This window comes from Conger conger, chromosome 10, assembly GCF_963514075.1.
Source record: "Conger conger chromosome 10, fConCon1.1, whole genome shotgun sequence".
In the NCBI taxonomy this organism is placed as follows: Eukaryota; Metazoa; Chordata; class Actinopteri; order Anguilliformes; family Congridae; genus Conger; species Conger conger.
Genome location: NC_083769.1, coordinates 48,500,046 through 48,518,795, shown reverse-complemented (window position 1 = coordinate 48,518,795; position 18,750 = coordinate 48,500,046). Strand labels below are relative to the sequence as shown.

Sequence of the window (18,750 nt, the reverse complement as noted above, 5' to 3'; positions counted from 1 at the left end):
GACACCGTCTTAGTCTGGACCCGACCTCTACAGCTGACCGTCTTTGTGTTGGATCAGTTAGATTAGAGTCAGTGACTTGAGCTTGAGAAAGGAAATGTGTACACTTAATGAACACGCTGGTTTACATGTCCAGAGATGGAAAACTAAATGCTGCACTTTCACTAGGTTTGTTGCTGTTGCAGCCAGATGTGTTGAAGAGACAACAGCAATACTGCATCTATTTTAATAAGATAAAATGAATTATATTGAACAGTTTTTCGGTGATGCTATCGATCCTGCAGCTGGGAACTATGAGCACAGCCAACTGGCACTGAAGGTAACGCTTAGTTGGTAAGCTGGTGAAATATGCAACCAGCCGTATAATCCTCAGTAAACACTCTTGAGTCCCCAGCATCAGGTCTGTGCTTGTACACAGCCTCTGGAATGAGATGAGATGTGCATCATGGCCCTGGGAGAGAGGCACTGAGACTGTTACACACAGGTGCTTCACACAGGTGTTGCTGGGGCCCTGGCTCTGTGTAATTACAGGCTCTGATACGCACACAGACTCCCGTGCTTCAGCTTACCGTGCCGTAAGGAGGAATATGAAGTGAGCAAGGCCCTTAACCCCGCCTCCCTCTAGGGGGGGGGGATTGTCCCCCTGCTTAGTCTAATCAACTGTAAGTCGCTGTGGATAACAAATTATACTTATTTTTAAATGGTTATATCAGGCTGTGAAGGGAAGAGTGTCAGACTTCAAGCTTCTGCAGGGAGGAGAAAACTACGCGCACAAGCCCCCCCCCCCCCCACCCCCACGTAATAAAATGAGACGTACCAGCACCCCCCCTCCCTGTGGTAGTTTCCCAGTGGATCCTTCCCTCCCTGGGGCTAATTTGTGCGTTAGTTTTATTTACCCAGAGTGGTGATTAAAACCCCCGTGCCTTCCCTTTCCCCCGTTCCCCTCTAATTAGGAGCAGGATGTGGAAAAAAGCCTTATGCGCGTTTCAGTCCTGCGGAAAAGCATTTCCTCCGAGAAGAATCCTGGAAAATACGCAGGAAATACACAGAGCGTGGTCAGCCTGTTTAAGGCCAGTCATGCACTCATGCTTGTTATCTAACGTGATTCATTACTCCTGAAAATAAACTTTTAAAAGTCTGTAGGGCCACAGTGACTATGCACACACGCACACACACACACACACACACACACACACACACAGACACACGCGTGCGCACACACACCTGCTTTCTGATCTCGGAAGAAAAATGAATAAAGATATGCACAGATGACTTCAAGGCACATCCAATTTCACCACAGCTGTGCCACCCTTCACTTTCATTTAATAAAGATGACAGAAAAGTGCTCCACTTGATGAATACAGTGAAAATGGCCAGGATTCGGAAAAAAAAGGTGATCACCCCCATTCCTCTACCCGAGCTTCCTCTCCCCAGTCCTGATTACTGAGTAATTTCAGTTATCATGCTTTCAACAAACCTTTATTCCCAAGTCTACTACTAAATTTATCCTTGGAAAAAAAAAAAAAAAAATGAAAAAAAAGTTCTATACATGTTGAGGATGATCACACATTTTCACAGTTTGCTTGTAGTGGACACACACAGCCCATGCCATCTTGAGTGCAAATAGAGCCCAGTAGGTATGAGTGTGTGTGCGGGTGTGTGTGCAGGTGTGTTTGTTTGTGTGTGTGCGGGTGTGTGGGTGTGTATATGTGTGTGTGAGTGTGTGTGTGTAGAGGTAGGTTTTCTTCACTCACTGCATGTCCTGACCTTTCTGTTCTCACACACCCAGTCCCAGTACAGTACAGCTTAAATAAATAAATGAGCTTAAACATAAATAAAAATGGCTGCCATATCTAGCGAACAAAGCTGCAGATCGAGGCCTTCATCTCAATGCACGATCGCCCAACAGCTACTCCAACAATGACAGCAACAATTAAACAAACAAATGAAGATGCTTCTTCTAATTTGATTTAATCGCTGACTTGTTGGCTGCCATCAGCTTCCCTCCACTGGGCCTGATCAAAAGGCAAAACGAAAAGAAAGTTAATTTGTGTGGATGATTTTTGTCCCTCCGCGCTCTCCATCATTTCCCCAGAAACTCAAACAGGTGCTTCAGTTCCAGATCTAATTTTTAAAAAGGGACATTACATTTATTGCCATTTATGATGATACTAAAGGGGGTGGCATTAGCTCAGGAGGTAAGAACAGCCTGCCCTGGATGTGTAAGAGTGTGATTGGTGCCTTACATATTGTCGCTATTAGTGTGTGAGTGTGTGTGAATGGGTGAATGAGAGGCATTACATTATTACATTAATGGCATTTGGCAGACACTCTTATCCAGAGCGACATACAGTTGATTAGACTAAGCAGGAGACAATCCTCCCCTGGAGCAATGCAGGGTTAAGGGCTCTGCTCAAGGGCCCAACGGCTGTGCGGATCTTATTGTGGCTGCACCAGGGATTAGAACCACCGGCCTTGCGTGTCCCAGTCATTTACCTTAACCACTACGCTACAGGCCACCCTTTGTAAAGAGCTTTGGATAAAAGCGCTTTGTAAATGCTGTCAATTTACCATTGTAATAATAATAATAATAATAATAATAATAATAATATCTTTTCTATATTCTATAGAATATCTGTTTTCAGCATAAGCCAAATGCATTGGCAGCCCTTTTGCTAACTGGAGTGTTCTGTAGCCTGGATAGCTCTCTGCTTCCTGCTAAATTGAACCGCGATTCTGGAATAAGAAACAAACTGGGTATGAAATAATGGTCCAATTAGCCCCTTTTGTCAAAATCCTCCTTAAGCGGGGATTACTGGGCGGAATTACGTCTGCGGTGGAGCAGGGAGTAGAGCGAGAGAGAGAGAGAGAGAGAGAGAGAGAGAGAGGGAGAGGGGGCAGGGGCAGAGGAAGGTGGTCTGACGGGGAGATTCAGGTCCCAGATTTTCAGGGTCAAGGTCAATGGGAGTTCTTGTCAGTTGACTTTTAAGGGCTCTGCACTCAATTAAGCCCCTGCAAAACGGGCGGGGAAACCCCTGCAGTGACACGCAGTGAGACTTTCGCAGCCTGCGCCTGTGTGATTGACAGGTTGCACTTCTCTGCTTTATACGGTGAACTGGGGTCCTATTGTTGTTGTAGTTGTAGCTGTGCTGCAGCGGTAACTGTAGTAGTAATCACATGACATTTTATTTAGCAGACGCTCTTATCCAAAGCGATGTACGAAGAAGGGCATATCAAGGTCATTAGGACATTCAGAGCAGGTTGGATATAGCGGGTGTAGTTATGGTAGAAGTGTTTGTTGTTGTTGTTGTTTCTTCAGTTCCGACAATTAAATGTGTATCAGCGCTGACCAGATGTGAGTTGGGCAGAGCAGGACCCAGAGTGTGACCGGCCTGCTTACACACCTGCGTGTGTTTCATGACAAATATTAATAATGCAGAATGGTCGTGCACAGAAAGACAAACAGTGCGAGTCCAGTCGGAGCTGTGAGCCAAGTCAAGCATCGGTATGTGGTTTCAGTCCCGGGCTCAGGGCTTGGTGTACACAGGCCCTGTTCTCTCCCCACAGCATAACGCAGCGCCAGAATAACTGCACAACCTTGCATTTTACATGATATTTCATACTGGCTGGGTGGACATGCTGTCATCATGGCTGTCAGAGGAGTCAAGGTGGTTTGATTATTTGAGATGCAATATTTCCAAAGTTAAATGTTATGCTGCGTTATCGTTTGACGTCTGTATTTATGCTGGTATTATTTTACAGTACTGTGCAAAAGTCTTAGGCACCTGTATAATATCCTGTGCAGATAAGATTCTTTCAAAAATAATACAATGAAAGGTCCTAAATAAACCTACGATACATTTTACATTACATTTTAGTAATTTGGCAGAATAGTTAAAAACTGAATCAAATCAATATTTTTTGTGACCACCCTTCTTGTGGCCTCTCTGTGCGGAGTTTGCATGTTCTCCCCGTGTCTGCGTGGGTTTCCTCCGGGTACTCCGGTTTCCTCCCACAGTCCAAAGACATGCAGGTTAAGCTGATTGGAGAGTCTAAATTGCCTGTGGGTATGAGTGTGTGAGTGAATGGTGTGTGTGCCCTGCGATGGACTGGCGACCTGTCCAGGGTGTATTCCTGCCTTTCGCCCAATGTATGCTGGGATAGGCTCCAGCCCCACTGCGACCCTGATCAGGATAAGCGGCTTAGGATAATGAATGAATGAATGAATGTTTGGAAATCTCAAATGTGTTATTTTATACTAACACATACAAAAAAATGAACATATATATAATACAGTCTAGGGTGCCCAAGACTTCTGCACAGTGCTGTATGTCATAGAATGTTTCTTTATCACAGTGTGAAGTGTGCTCTTCAGAAACCCCATACAGTTCCCATTCAAGATGCAGTCTGTTGAAATGAAGCAATCATGTTATTCGATAGCATTACTTCAGGATATTATGACCCTGATATATTGTCAGAGAGGTCTAAAGTGTACCGTTTAATGAACATTGCTGTACTGTTATATGGTGATTGCAAAATGCCTCCGGTACAATTTGAATTGAAGTATGAAGTATGAAGACATGCTTGACTTTTTCAGAAGCTTGGCCTTGAATAGATCCCTGGTGTAAAATCCTGCTATACCAGCTTGAATATTGAGCTGGTCAAGTTGTTCATAAGTTGGTATCGCTATGTATAACCTGGTCAACCAGCTACAAGCTGTTTCAAAACATAACTTGAGCCGGTCAAACCAGGTCAAGCTCAGAGCTGGCCTGAACTGGTCAACCAGCTACCAGCTGTTTTTCGAGAAACATAGCTTGAGCTGGTCAAACCAAGTCAATCTGGGAGCTGGTCTTAACTGGTCAACCAACTTCCAGCTGTTTCAACGCATAGCTTGAGCCGGTCAAATCAGGTCGAGCTGGGAGCTGGTCTTAACTGGTCAACCAGCTACCAGCGGTTCCAAACCTTGCTTGAGCGTTTTTTTTCCAGTAGGGCTGAAGGGTGCTCTTTGGGCTGTTTTTTCAGCAAGGCTGAATGGGGCTCTGTGTGTCTGTGTTTTCCTGCAGTGGGAGGAGGTGAGTGGGTATGACGAGCACATGAACACCATCCGCACCTACCAGGTGTGCAACGTGTTCGAGAACAGCCAGAACAACTGGGTGCGCACCAAGTTCATCCGCCGGCGCGGCGCCCAGCGCATCCACGTGGAGATGAAGTTCTCCGTGCGCGACTGCAGCAGCATCCCCAACGTGCCCGGCTCCTGCAAGGAGACCTTCAACCTGTACTACTACGAGTCCGACTCGGACACGGCCGGCCGGGCGGCGCCGGCCTGGATGGAGAACCCCTGGGTGAAGGTGGACACCATCGCGGCCGACGAGAGCTTCTCGCAGGTGGACCTGGGCGGGCGGGTGATGAAGATCAACACGGAGCGGCGGAGCTTCGGGCCCGTGTCGCGGCACGGCTTCTACCTGGCCTTCCAGGACTACGGCGGCTGCATGTCGCTCATCGCCGTGCGCGTCTTCTACAGGAAGTGCCCGCGCGTGGTGCGCAACGGGGCCGTGTTCGGGGAGACGCTGTCGGGCGCGGAGAGCACGTCGCTGGTGGCGGCGCGCGGCGTGTGCGTGCCCAACGGCGAGGAGGTGGACGTGCCCATCAAGCTGTACTGCAACGGGGACGGCGAGTGGATGGTGCCCATCGGACGCTGCCTGTGCAAGGCCGGACACGAGACGGTGGAGAACGGCACCGTCTGCAGAGGTGAGGACCCCCCCCAGCCACTCTGACCACTTCCTGTAAACTCAGTGCTCACTTCCTGTAGACTCTGTGCCCTTTTCCTATAAAATCAGCACTCACTTCCTGTAGACTCTGCCCCCACTTCCTGTAGACTCTGTGCCCACTTCCTGTAAACTCAGCGCCCACTTCCTGTAGGCTGTGCCCACTTCCTGTAAACTCAGCGCCCACTTCCTGTAGACTGTGCCCACTTCCTGTAAACTCAGCACCCACTTCCTGTAAACTCTGCGCCCACTTCCTGTAGACCCTGTTGACTCTGTGCTCACTTCCTGTAAACTCAGCACCCACTTCCTGTAGACTCTGTGCCCACTTCCTATAAACTGTGTGCCCACTTCCTGTAGACTCTATACCCACTTCCTGTATCTCTATCTTGTAAACTCAACTGCCCCTGCCAATAATCCTTTATTCGTTGTGTGCTGATTTCTGAAAATATTTGACTTTGTGGAAGCAAATATTTGTCTTCGAACAGAACTGAATATAAGATGTTAGGTAAATAATTATTCTGAAGGTTAATAAAGGGCTTTATTAGCATAGTTATGTGAGCAAGATTGCAAAGAGCCCCAAAGGTTTGTTTAATATTACTTCCGTCCGCGTTGATTCATTAGCCATTATTTAATGTTCCCTGTCAGGTTGAAGCCTCATGACAGACACTTAGGCATGCACACAAGATATCTGTCACACTGTTCTGCCCAAATGTCAGTTCATCATGATGTCATTTATCATCCTGAGATCACTGAGAATCGAGAAGCTTTATTCCAACAGGAATATGCTGTGTAAGTAGTCTTTCCCCCAGACGGCAAACAGTTATAACACAGCAGCCTATGTGTGACCTCATCAGAGTTACTCAACAGTAGAACTCTGCTTATCATCACTTAACAACCACTCCTGTTCCCAGCCAGACACTTTCTCCATTTCAGTTCTGACACTTCACCTGTAGTGGGAAGTTTTGTGTTATGCTGTATACACTCTCAGAAATAAAGGTACAAGAAGTACCTAAAAAGGTACAAATGCTTGTCACTGGGGCAGTATCCTGTAAGTGCATACAATTCTACCCCGAACCAGCAATTTTTGTAAATGGTTGGCATTTATATAGCACCTTTATCCAAAGCGCTGTACAATCGATGCTTCTCCATTCACCCATTCATACACACACTCACACACCGATGGCGATTGGCTGCCATGCAAGGCGCCTACCAGGTCGTCAGGAGCATTTGGGGGTTGGGTATCTTGCTCAGGGACACTTCGACACAGCCCGGGCGGGGGATCGAACCGGCAACCCTCCAACTGCCAGACGACTGCTCTTACCGCCTGAGCCACGTCACCCCAGCCACGTTGAGCCATTTGTACCTTTTTTGCTTGGAGAAAATGTTCTCATTTGTACCCAAAGAGAACATCACTGTACTTTCCGGGTAGTACATTTGGGTAATTTGGATCCTCCACTCTCACTTCTGAGCGTGTACTCCGCTCCACAAAAAAAAAAAAACATTTTCGTTTGTGTGGAAGTCTTTCAAATGAAGTTGTGACTGTGCTTTGTTGAGGTTTTTCCTGATTTAATTTACTGGCATGCACTGTCAGCTTAACACGCCTTTATAGCTGTTGATCACACTTGTCATAGCTGCGGGCCTTTTTTGTTTGCCTTTTGAGTTTATAATTTATTACGTGCCATGATTTACACAACGGAGAGGAAGCAGACAAGTGCTTCCAGCGTTCACATTTTTCGCGACTGAGCAGAGTAGTCGGAATAATGAACACTTACCCATTCGGCAAGTATCAAAGGATACTGTAATATATTGAGAACGTGTCAGTGTGTCTAGTGGGAGGAATGTTTTAGAAATGAGTTGAGCAAAGAGGATGTTGTGTTTACATTTTGGGCTTATTGAGAGCAACACAGCTTACATTGTTTACATAAAATCAGTTTATAGCGCTGGATTTTTACTGAATCCTCGTTGGAGGGTACAGTGGAAGTGGGAATTGAACTGACAACCTGAGAGACCAAGTCTTACTGGAAAAGATCCAAGGATTTGAAAGTATTTTGTGATTTCTGCATTTCTTTTTGATTCTCAGTTGCAGCAGTATGGTGTATTGATTTAGGAACTGGAAACTTTCTGGTTGGAATCCTATATGCTCCAAGGATCTGTTAATTATTTTTTAATTAAACCAGTTCAGTACATAATAGGATTTGATTTGCTGTCTTAATGACACATTATGGCCGGATCTAATATGCTATGTGTAATGAATATTTAATATTCATTTAAGGACTTTAAATCACTCAGATCAGTTCTTAGACAACTAATGCCTGCTTTTTTAGCCAGTTATTCTCTGCAATGGCAAAGGGTTCTGTCTGAATGGGGTCAAACTCGGGTTGATTTTCTTATGCAATTGGCAATCTTGAAATTAGATTTGCTTGACAAATAAAATGTTCTTATTCCATTGGCAAATCTTGACATGAGTCAAAACTGCCAAAGCTCATTGGCAATATTTTTGTCTTATTGAGTAAAAAAGTAGAAGAAATAAGATTTTAAGTCCCAGTGTAATATTTTTAGTTTTTTAGTTTGAAGGTGATTTATGAGCGATGCGCTCTGGACTGAGAGACAGTAATAATAATAATAATAATAATAATAATAATAATAATAATAATATACTTTATTTTAGTATCATAGGTCAAGACTTTAAATTAAAAGAAAAAGATAAGTAGGGTGTTGTCTTTCTCTGTGGGTTATCAAGCTGTTGAGGAAGGATCATAAATGGTTAAAGATGAGAGTTGTCATAGCGTGGTATTAATATGCGAAGTGAATGGTTGAAATCATATTGTTCAGATGGCACCGTAGCCAAACCTATAATTACAGCCAGTATCAGGGAGAAAAACCTTTCGCCTGCTTTCTTAGAATAATTATGGGATTAGACGAAGCGTGTCAAAATATTTACAACATCAACGGGTGCTTTTCAGTTTTGCAAACGTGAGCTTTCCCTCAGACACAGTTCCTTCACCACGGCACGCTGGCCTTTCAGCAACAACAAAATGAGACCGGTCTTTCAGGAAAAATGAAAAATGATTTTTACAATTGTTGAGATTGTGTTTTGTATGAAGTCATTCCATGTGTGCCTCAATGTTTTCTTTAGAAATATAAGCGCTGTGAAATATTTGCAATCTGACATTGCCTACCTCCTATTCTCCTTCCAAGGGAGTTCTTCCAAAGGAGTCTTTGTGTCACTCGGTAAAAGCACGGTGTTTCCCCCTGTGCGATTGCGTGTACAGTTTGGATATCACCTATCGACAGTTCCTAACTACATCCATGTGCTCCAGTACCCCACCGAAAGCCAACAGTGGTCACAGAACACATTGTTCTGGGACAAAATGTTTTGATAATTCAGCGAAAATACCACCAAGGTTTATTCAGTTATGGCTTAATATAGTCAATCGCTTCACTCCCCGGAGGAACTCCGCTTTAGCGTTCTGTGCTGCTTGTAAAACAAAGCTGAGTTATTGTGGACGCCTGGTCGGTAACGTGAGACCGTGCAGGAGGCAGAGGAGACCAGAGCCCAGAGCCCAGAAACGAGGTGACCGGGGAGGCTCTGCAGGTGCTCCAGACCGCCCGGCGTAGATACGCGTTTCCAGCAGGAGGAATATTTTACAGACAAGAGATTACACCTCACCTACACCTCACACTCCACTAATGAGGAACTACATGGGCCCCGTGGTCTGTTCTCTGTTAAGGCTCTCTTCTAGGGTGTGGATGGGCCCCATGGTCTGGTATCTGTTAAGACTGTTCTTGGGTGTGGATGGGCCCATGGTCTGGTATCTGTTCAGACTCTGTTCCAGTGTGTGGATGGGCCCCATGGTCTGGTATTTGTTTAGGCTCTGTTCTATTGTGTGGATGGGCCCCACGGTCTGGTGTCTGTTCAGGCTCTGTTCCAGTATGTGGATGGGCCCCATGGTCTTGTATGGGAGGGAGGGTTTCAGTGGGCAGGGATGGGATTGTTTCAGTGGGCAGAGATTGGACTGTTTCAGTGGGCAGAGATGGGACTGTTTCAGTGGGCAGAGATGGGACTGTTTCAGTGGGCAGGGATGGGACTGTTTCAGTGGGCAGGGATGGGACTGTTTCAGTGGGCAGAGATGGGACTGTTTCAGTGGGCAGGGAGGACAGTGTCTCATCTTGCATTAGTGACCCGGGGCGGATCGATTGGCTGGCCACAGTTTGAGCTGCGCATGGAGAGAGTGAGTGTGCAAGGCTGGCCTGCGTTGTGGTCAGAGGCAGAGTCTGACATGATGCTCTGTGGAGTAGAACACACGCTCTGTAAACAGACCTCCGTGTCGTCCACTGTGAGGGTGACACCCCAAACAGAGCACTTCTTCTTTTCATTTTAATCATTTAGTTTATTATTATATTAATATTAACTATTTATTATTGTCTTCTACATTTTTTCTTCTCTATTCCTTTTCAGTTTTTTTATCTCCATGTACCTGCACATTGTGTGTCAGGTCTGTATGAATTGTGCTGTGCAAATAACGTTTTGCTCGCTTGTAAACTGAAGAGTTTAAAAACAGAAAGGCCTCATGTCTTACTCAAACACACAGCAGACTGGCTCTTTTCTCTCCTGCTTTAACGCTTATGTTAATGGACAGGTGGTGCCTGGAGGAGAGGTCTGAATGGGGGAGAGACCCCCCCCCTCTCTTTTAACAGCAACATCAAAACCAAACTAACAAATCCCTGAGAGACTGTTATTGTGGTGTTGTAAAAAAGAAAAAAAGAAAAGTGAGATTTTGTGAGATTTTCTTCCCGGGGAAGAAGGCTGCTCAATTCCGCAGTCCAAGCAGACGGCTTTAAATTACCATCCTGATCGACGTTTCCTCGTCCGGGACTGCCGATGAATGCGGGTTTTATTTATTCATTAACTTATCTCATTCCATGAAGTCATCATTCCGGCACTGAAGATGAGCGGATGAGAAGCCCTGCACTCTGACCGCCGTGCCCGTGTTCATCCCCACAGTGCCTGTGTTCATCCCCACATCCACACAGTGCCTGTGTTCATCACCACATCCCCACAGTGCCTGTGTTCATCCCCACATCCACACAGTGCCTGTGTTCATCCCCACATCCCCACAGTGCCTGTGTTCATCCCCACATCCACACAGTGCCTGTGTTCATCCCTACATCCCCACAGTGCCTGTGTTCATCCCCACAGTGCCTGTGTTCATCACCACATCCCCTCAGTGCCTGTGTTCATCCCCACAGTGCCTGTGTTCATCACCACATCCCCACAGTGCCTGTGTTCATCCCCACATCCACACAGTGCCTGTGTTCATCACCACATCCCCACAGTGCCTGTGTTCATCCCACATCCCCACAGTGCCTGTGTTCATCCCCACATCCACACAGTGCCTGTGTTCATCCCTACATCCCCACAGTGCCTGTGTTCATCCCACATCCCCACAGTGCCTGTGTTCATCACCACATCCCCTCAGTGCCTGTGTTCATCCCCACAGTGCCTGTGTTCATCCCCACATCCCCTCAGTGCCTGTGTTCATCACCACATCCCCACAGTGCCTGTGTTCATAACCACATCCCCTCAGTGCCTGTGTTCATCCCCACAGTGCCTGTGTTCATCCCCACATCCCCTCAGTGCCTGTGTTCATCACCACATCCACACAGTGCCTGTGTTCATCCCCACATCCCCACAGTGCCTGTGTTCACCACATCCCCACAGTGCCTGTGTTCATCCCCACATCCCCACAGTGCCTGTGTTCATCACCACATCCCCACAGTGCTCGTGTTCATCCCCACATCCCCACAGTGCCCGTGGCTGTGTTCCTCCTGGCCTCCCCACATCTCCGCAGTGCCTGTGCGTAGCTGCGGTTGTGTGTTTAACATCCCAGTCCTGCACCCCCAGCCAGCCCCCTGCCCTGGGGCAGCTCCCTTCCATGTTCCTGGAAAGAGGGGATTAAAATTCACCGCTTCGACACTTCAGCAGAAAGAGCCTGAAGGCAGCGACGCAGTAGTCATTACGTGCCGAACCTCAGTCTGAATTATGCATGCGGATCTAATCATTTCATCCGCCAGCTCCTCCCAGCACACGTTCCGCATACGTGCCAGCCATCGTCCCATTCAGCATGTCAGCCCCAGCCCCGGACAAGGGGGCTTTTGCTATGGTTTAGATCTTAATTGTTACCCACAATGCCCTGGAGATCAACCACAGTAGGGGGGTCCTCAATCTTACCCAGAAAAGGCTTGTGTGCGTGAGTGCCTGCGTGCGCTTCTGTTCCAACATTGCAGTTACACACCTGATTCTCAGGGCAGCCTGTAGCGTAGTGGTTAAGGTAAATGACTGGGACATGCAAGGTTGGTAGTTCGAATCTCGGTGTAGCCACAATAAGATCCGCACAGCCGTTGGGCCCTTGAGCAAGGCCCTTAACCCTACATTGCTCCAGGGGAGGATTGTCTCCTGCTGAGTCTAATCAACTGTACGTCACTCTGGATAAGAGCGTCTGACATTAATGTAATGTAATGGTATCGTCTGAGGAGGGAGGAGGGAGTGGGTGAGAGAGAGAGAGTAATGTTATCGCCTGGCGCGTGGTTGGGGATGGAGCTGAGAGGTGTTCATGGTGGCGCGGGTGTTTGTGTGGACAGAGCTCCGGGATGTGAACACAGACCTGCGGCGCTCAGGAGAGCTGTGTCTGTGTTTGCGGTTCCCGCTGGTGACGGAGATCCCCGCCGGTCCGGACGCTTCGGGAGTCTGAGCGCGTCTCCCCCGCTCCGCGCGGACACGGGCGTTAAGAGAGAGCGTTACGTGTGTTTTTCTTTCGTTTAAAAAGCTTTGTGTTTTTCTCCGCCCGCTCATCTTTCACAGTGAGGGGCTCATCGCCCTTCCTGGATCACTCACAGAAGAGGTTTACATCGCGTTGTGAATGACACACGCAGTCGATGTTGTGCGATCCATTTCAGGACAGGGCGCGCTATGAAATACAAATCCCCTAAAAATAACGTTAATTATGCATTATTATTATTATCAATTATGCATCAATTTACCCCTGAAACCATACCAACCCCCATAATTTCCCTTAATGGTCCATGAATTTGTGCACGCAATAAAGATCCATTTAAAAACACCTTAATGCCTTCATTATTAATGGGAAGATTAATGGTATTTTAAAGTTAAAAAAAAAAGAAAAAAGAAGTGATCTGGTTTCCTTGTGAAATATGGAAATATGGCTGATTTTTTTTGTCAATTTCAACTATCAGCTTCGATTCTGCTTTAACGTAGCCATATGAGAGCAGGAAAGTCTCATGTCCGTGTGTAGTTATGTATGTCGCTGTAAGAAGGCACAGAGAAGCATTCAATTTCAAGACACCGCGCATGTGCATCACAAGCTGCAAAAATAGATAGCCATTTTCTGTATGCTAATGCTTTATTATTATATTAGCCAAATATACTTTCCATTTTGTGCATGAAAACCTAGGCTATACAAAGACCCAAGCAAATCCAATAAGAAGTAAAAAATGGAGCGATAGCTCATCGTAAGAAACGAGAACCCCCCAAAGGACCCATTGTAAAAACAGCTCCATGAGCTGATTTCAGCTTGGACAATTTAGCCTCTAGGTTGTACTTCTCTCTGCGGTTGCTCTCTGTGTGTAATGTTACCTGGCCGTAGGCACTGTCCTTCCCTCAGTGAAGCCTGGAAGGCAACAGCTTGTAGAGCCAGAAAACTAATCACAACGAGTTTAGCAAAATGGCTAACTCAGTAACATAGATACAGATAGATTTCATAAAAAATACATCGAAGAGCTGCCTGTGAAGTAGTATGTACACATCATCTGTGATTGGCTGAGCTGAACCTGCTGCCCTCCAGGCGTCTCTGAGGGAAGGAGAGAGTGCCTTGGGCTGGGCTGTGTTGTGTTGTGCTTTGCTAGCTGGGTGCAGCGCATCTTGATTTAACGGGATGCGGTGAGCCTGTTTTGGGTGTGATGTGGCCTGCTTCCACTGTCGTGTAGCTGGGTGCCTGAGTGGCGGGCCTGGCCCCTGTCAGCAGAGATCTGAAGGACAGGAAGTCAGTGTTTCCAGGGAGACAGGTGGACCAATGGGGTGAGGCCTGTTCTCGACTAGTATCTGCGCCGATGAACCGAAGCGTGGTGTTCTTCCAATCCCTTACTCTTGTACTCTTTGTCCTTTCTTTTCTCCTTTTTCTTGCCCCTATCTCCACCCATCGGGAGAGGCTAGGAAAAGATGAAATAAATGAAGCAAAGACGGGGAAAGTGAATTTAGTGAATGGAATGTCCGTGCTCCTTCAAACATCAGTTCGAAGCTATGTCAGTTACAGACGTGGCAGTTGGGGGGAGTTAGATCCACAGGTCACTCATTTATACGTGAGACTTTCCGGAAAAATTGTTCTGCAAAGGGTGCGCTGATGTTTCTTTGCTCAAAGTTCCTACCTTCTACTTCTAGCTCCTGGGCGGAACATTTAATGGGTTGAAACATCCTTAAAGATGGCGGAACTCAGTTGTTTTTCTGGGTCGGGAGCAAGTAAAGGAAAAGAGTTGAAAAATCAGCGATTGGAATGAGCCCAGCGTGTGTGTGTGAGCGCTGGGCGTGGAGAGGAACAGGGGTGTCGGTGGAGCCGTGTGTAGAATGAGGGGTTCCCCCTGTGGAAAGCACCCCATCTGCAGCTGACTGTCAGAGGAAGACCGGCTGTGGGGAATCTGAGCAGTGCACTGCACTCTTACCCCTGAATCTACATCAAAACCCAACCCACTGACACATGAAGAGAGCCTGTCAGTCACCTCGTCTTACATAAAACCCAGTGAAGCCCAGAGCGTTTCTTTTTTACTCCAGTCCGTGTTCCAGATGTGGGAGCGTTCCGGGTTTTTGCTGCAGCTACCCAGCTGATGCAGTCACCCTGCTTTGTTATATATTTGTTATATTTCATCTATTATTTTCTTTGAGTGCTGTAATCATAAAAAGGCAATGTGTACTGGCAGAAGGGGGGCAGTATTTTACAAACATAATTTGCCAAAATTCTAAGTTGGAGTTTTAGTCATGGTAACAATTTGTGAAATTGCAGTTGCAGAAAATGGAATTGAAAATGCTGACGTGCATGTGTGCAGTGTGTGTGTGTGTGTGTGTGTGTGTGTGTATGTGTGTGTGTATGTGTGTGTGTGTGTGTGTGTGTGGAGAATATCCCATCGCTCTAGAAACACCGATGTCAGGATGGCGTCTTAAGCTGAAAATCCGGCCTCTAACAAGTCCAGTTTTTTTCCCAAATTCCGGAAATTGTTTAAAGATTAAAAGAGAGTGAGAACCAGAGAGCGAGCGAGAGAGAGTGGATGAGAGAGAGAGAGAGGGTGAGAGAGGGTGAGAGAGTGATGAGGGAGGGGGGAAGAGAGGGTGAGAGAGGGTGAGAGAGTGATGAGGGAGGGGGGGAAGAGAGAGAGAGGGAGAGAGAGTGATGAGGGAGAGAGGGTGAGAGAGAGAGAGGGTGAGAGTGTGATGAGGGAGGGGGGAAGAGAGAGAGAGGGAGAGAGGGTGAGAGAGAGTGATGAGGGAGGGGGGAAGAGAGAGGGAGAGAGAGAGAGAGAGGGTGAGAGAGAGAGAGGGAGAGAGAGTGATGAGGGAGAGAGGGTGAGAGAGAGAGAGGGTGAGAGTGATGAGGGAGGGGGGAAGAGAGAGAGAGGGAGATAGGGTGAGAGAGTGATGAGGGAGAGAGGGAGGGAGAGAGAGAGTGATGAGGGAGGGGGGAAGAGAGCGAGAGAGGGTGAGAGAGTGATGAGGGAGAGAGGGAGGGAGAGAGAGAGTGATGAGGGAGGGGGGAAGAGAGCGAGAGAGGGAGAGAGAGTGATGAGGGAGAGAGGGTGAGAGAGAGAGGGAGAGAGTGATGAGGGAGGGGGAAGAGAGAGGGAGAGAGAGAGAGAGGGAGAGAGTGATGAGGGAGGGGGAAGAGAGAGGGAGAGAGAGAGAGGGAGAGAGTGATGAGGGAGGGGGAAGAGAGAGAGAGAGGGAGAGAGTGATGAGGGAGGGGGAAGAGAGAGAGGGAGAGAGAGAGAGAGAGGGAGAGAGTGATGAGGGAGGAGGGGAAGTTGAGAAACCGCTCATTCCTGCGCTTGTCCTCCAGAAGCGGCCCTCTCACAGCCCAGTGACCCACTGTGATAATAACCCAGCCCTGCTTCTCTCACGGAGCCGTTTACCCCGGCTCTCCGCTAAAAGCCCACTTACCCCGGCGCCCTGCCTGGCCCTGGTGCTCAGCGCAGAGGCGACGCACGGAGAGCGGAGGGTATCGATGTTCCAGATCCTTCCGCATCGAGCGGACTGGAGCGCGGATCGAACGCGAGGCAGCGGTTCAGCGCACACAAAGAATCTGGGCCGAGGGGAACTGAACGCAATCAGAAGAGAAGTGGGAGACGGATTTTTTAATGTGTGGTAAAACTGGCAACAAAATCCAGAGTCGGTGACGTTAATAGCAGGGGGAACCAACATTTCCCTTTACCCTCCTGTGTGTCTAATTGGACTCTGTAAACTTTTGTTGTTTGTCTTCAAATTGATTTTTGCTACACAACAGCTCAAATGATTGGTTAGCATTGGCCAAGCTCATTACTTGCTCTGTTTCTGAACTGACTCCTGGTTCTATACTGATTGAATAGCAGCCTATTCTACAGCGTTTGCAATGTGCGCTATAGATACACATATGTGTACTGTATATACGTGTCTGTGTCATAATTAATGATATAACATGTCAAATGTGGGCTTTAGTGGATTTGGGTTTCACAGTTGAATAATGTGGATAAATTTGAGCATTTAGTCCCAGGAGTGAGCACAGAAAGTTAACCGGAGGTGCAATGGTGTGAGGCATCCGTGTGGTATTAGTGCAGCCGTTCTGAAGGGGAGGAGGAACCTACGGGCCCTGTGATGCTTATCATCCTCTCTGGTTTAGCAGGTGAGCTCCACAGCGTGTGTTAAAGTCTCATATTGCTCTCCCATCTCCCCCCACTCTCTCTCTCTCTCTCTCAGTCTGTCTCTCAGCCTCTCTCAATCTTTCTCTCAATCTCTCTCTCTCTCTGTCTCTTTCTCAATCTCTCTCTCAGTCTGTCTCCCTCAATCTCTCTCTCAATCTTTCTCTCTGACTCTCTCTCTCTCTGTGTCTCTCAATCTCTCTCCCTCACTCTCTCCCCGTCTCTCTCTCTCTCTCTCTCTCTCTAAATCTTTAAATCTCTGTTCAATTCTATTCAAATAAGCTTTACATTGGCAGAGCGTTCACTGGCAAACTAACATAACAGACAGGCGATCATAATTGAACTACAATAAATAGAATATATAAAACGCAGAAGGCAGAAATAAAATTATACATCTAGAGGATGACACATGGAAAATGGCAATGAACTATAATCTCTCTCCCTCCCTAATAATTTTGTGTAATAATGTTTTTCTCTGTCTCTCCCATGCTGTCATTCTGTGTCTGTCTGTTTCTCTCTCTCTCTCTCTCTCTCTCTCTCTCTCTCCTCCCTCCCTCTCTCTCTCTCTCTCTCTCTCTCTCTCTCTTTCTATCGTTCTGTCTCTGTTTCTGTCTGTTTCTCTCTCCCTCTCTCTCTGTCTTTCTGTCTCTGTCTGTTTCTGTTAGTTTTTTGTGCCTCCTATCTCCATCTCTCTTTCTGCTGTTCTTTGTTCATCTCTTTAATTAAAAAGAGGCGTATTAATCCCCCGCTCCCCCCACAGAACCCCTTCCCTCAGCTCCTTCTGTGCTTACAGGGGAAAAAACACAGCAAGGAATGAGGGACGTCTTCAACACCACAGTGTCTACACACACACAAACATACGTGTGCTGTTTCTGTCTTAAAGTCCCCGCTCTTAACCCCTGGCTAAAGAGAAAATCTTTACGAGGGTTACTCTAACGCCGTGTCGGAAGCTCTGTGTAGTTCAGCTGCTCAGGTGTCATTTCTCAGGACGCAGTATGCAGCAGTGGACGTTTCGTGAAATTAATATTGTGTGCTCGGAATCATGGCATGACCTGGGCTGGCTTTGTTTTCTCAATGAAATTAGTTTCTGTCATCTTTCATTATACTGGTCTCTCTCACACACATATACACACACACACACACACACACACACACACACATACACAAGCGTCATTGAAGGTCACAATTCATAATCAAAGACTTGGTGTTGCTGCACAAGGAATTTAGTACAATATACTGTAGCCTATAGTATTGTAGGGAAGAATACATTTCCTGCTTCATTGTTCTTGGATGGTCACCTAACACCTCAATTGTACTGAATGATCAAGGGGGGTTAGGAGGCCCCTACTGAATGATCAAGGGGGGTTCACTGTCTGCTTTGCTGACAATGACCATTTGGTTTCCTTTGGTTGTCCCTGATCACCCAATCAGGGACAAGTACCTGTATTTTACATCAGGAGTTTGGGGCATAAAAGCTCATTCCTTTCTCACATGAGTTTGTAATTGAACTGCCTTGCTTTTACCCGGTATGCTTCATACTGTAATTAAAGACTATTTTTGCTATATTAATACATTGTTGCTAACCTGAATATCGGACTACTAGTTTTACTTCACAAAGGACCAAATTCCTACAGTATGCATTCTCCCAGTGCATTCTGCAAAAACATGTTTAGGTGTTACTGTTTATTATGTCATATCCTCAATAATATAGTTAATATCATGTGAATAACTGTGAATAATGATTCAAACTGATGAACACACTTTCACACTTTCCTTTGTAAACTAAGAAGGAAAAGGTTTCGAGAACTGATTTATAAGTTAATATTTCCATCTAGCATAGTAAATATGATGGTATATTCTGGAATCCTTAGCTCCTTGTTGAATAGATTTTGGGCGGTTTCCAGTGTAAATCTGGGTTCCTGATCACTGACATTGTCTGTTGTCATTGTGATTTACTGTCTGCACAAAACCCTGCCATTCAAATCAATCCATGTCATGCAGTTTTAGTGTTATTAATTTGTTTCTTCTTCCATTT

At 46.6% G+C, this 18,750-nt stretch overlaps 1 protein-coding gene across 1 annotated transcript in view; it reads left to right on the top strand.

Annotated features, from left to right (window-relative positions):
* LOC133139309 (ephrin type-B receptor 2-like) overlaps positions 1-18,750 on the top strand; it is a 146,996-nt gene that overhangs the window by 62,611 nt on the left and 65,635 nt on the right. The window contains exon 3 of the mRNA XM_061258758.1: positions 5,061-5,745. Coding sequence (XP_061114742.1) covers positions 5,061-5,745 — 685 coding nt within the window. The remainder of the gene's footprint in view (positions 1-5,060; positions 5,746-18,750) is intronic.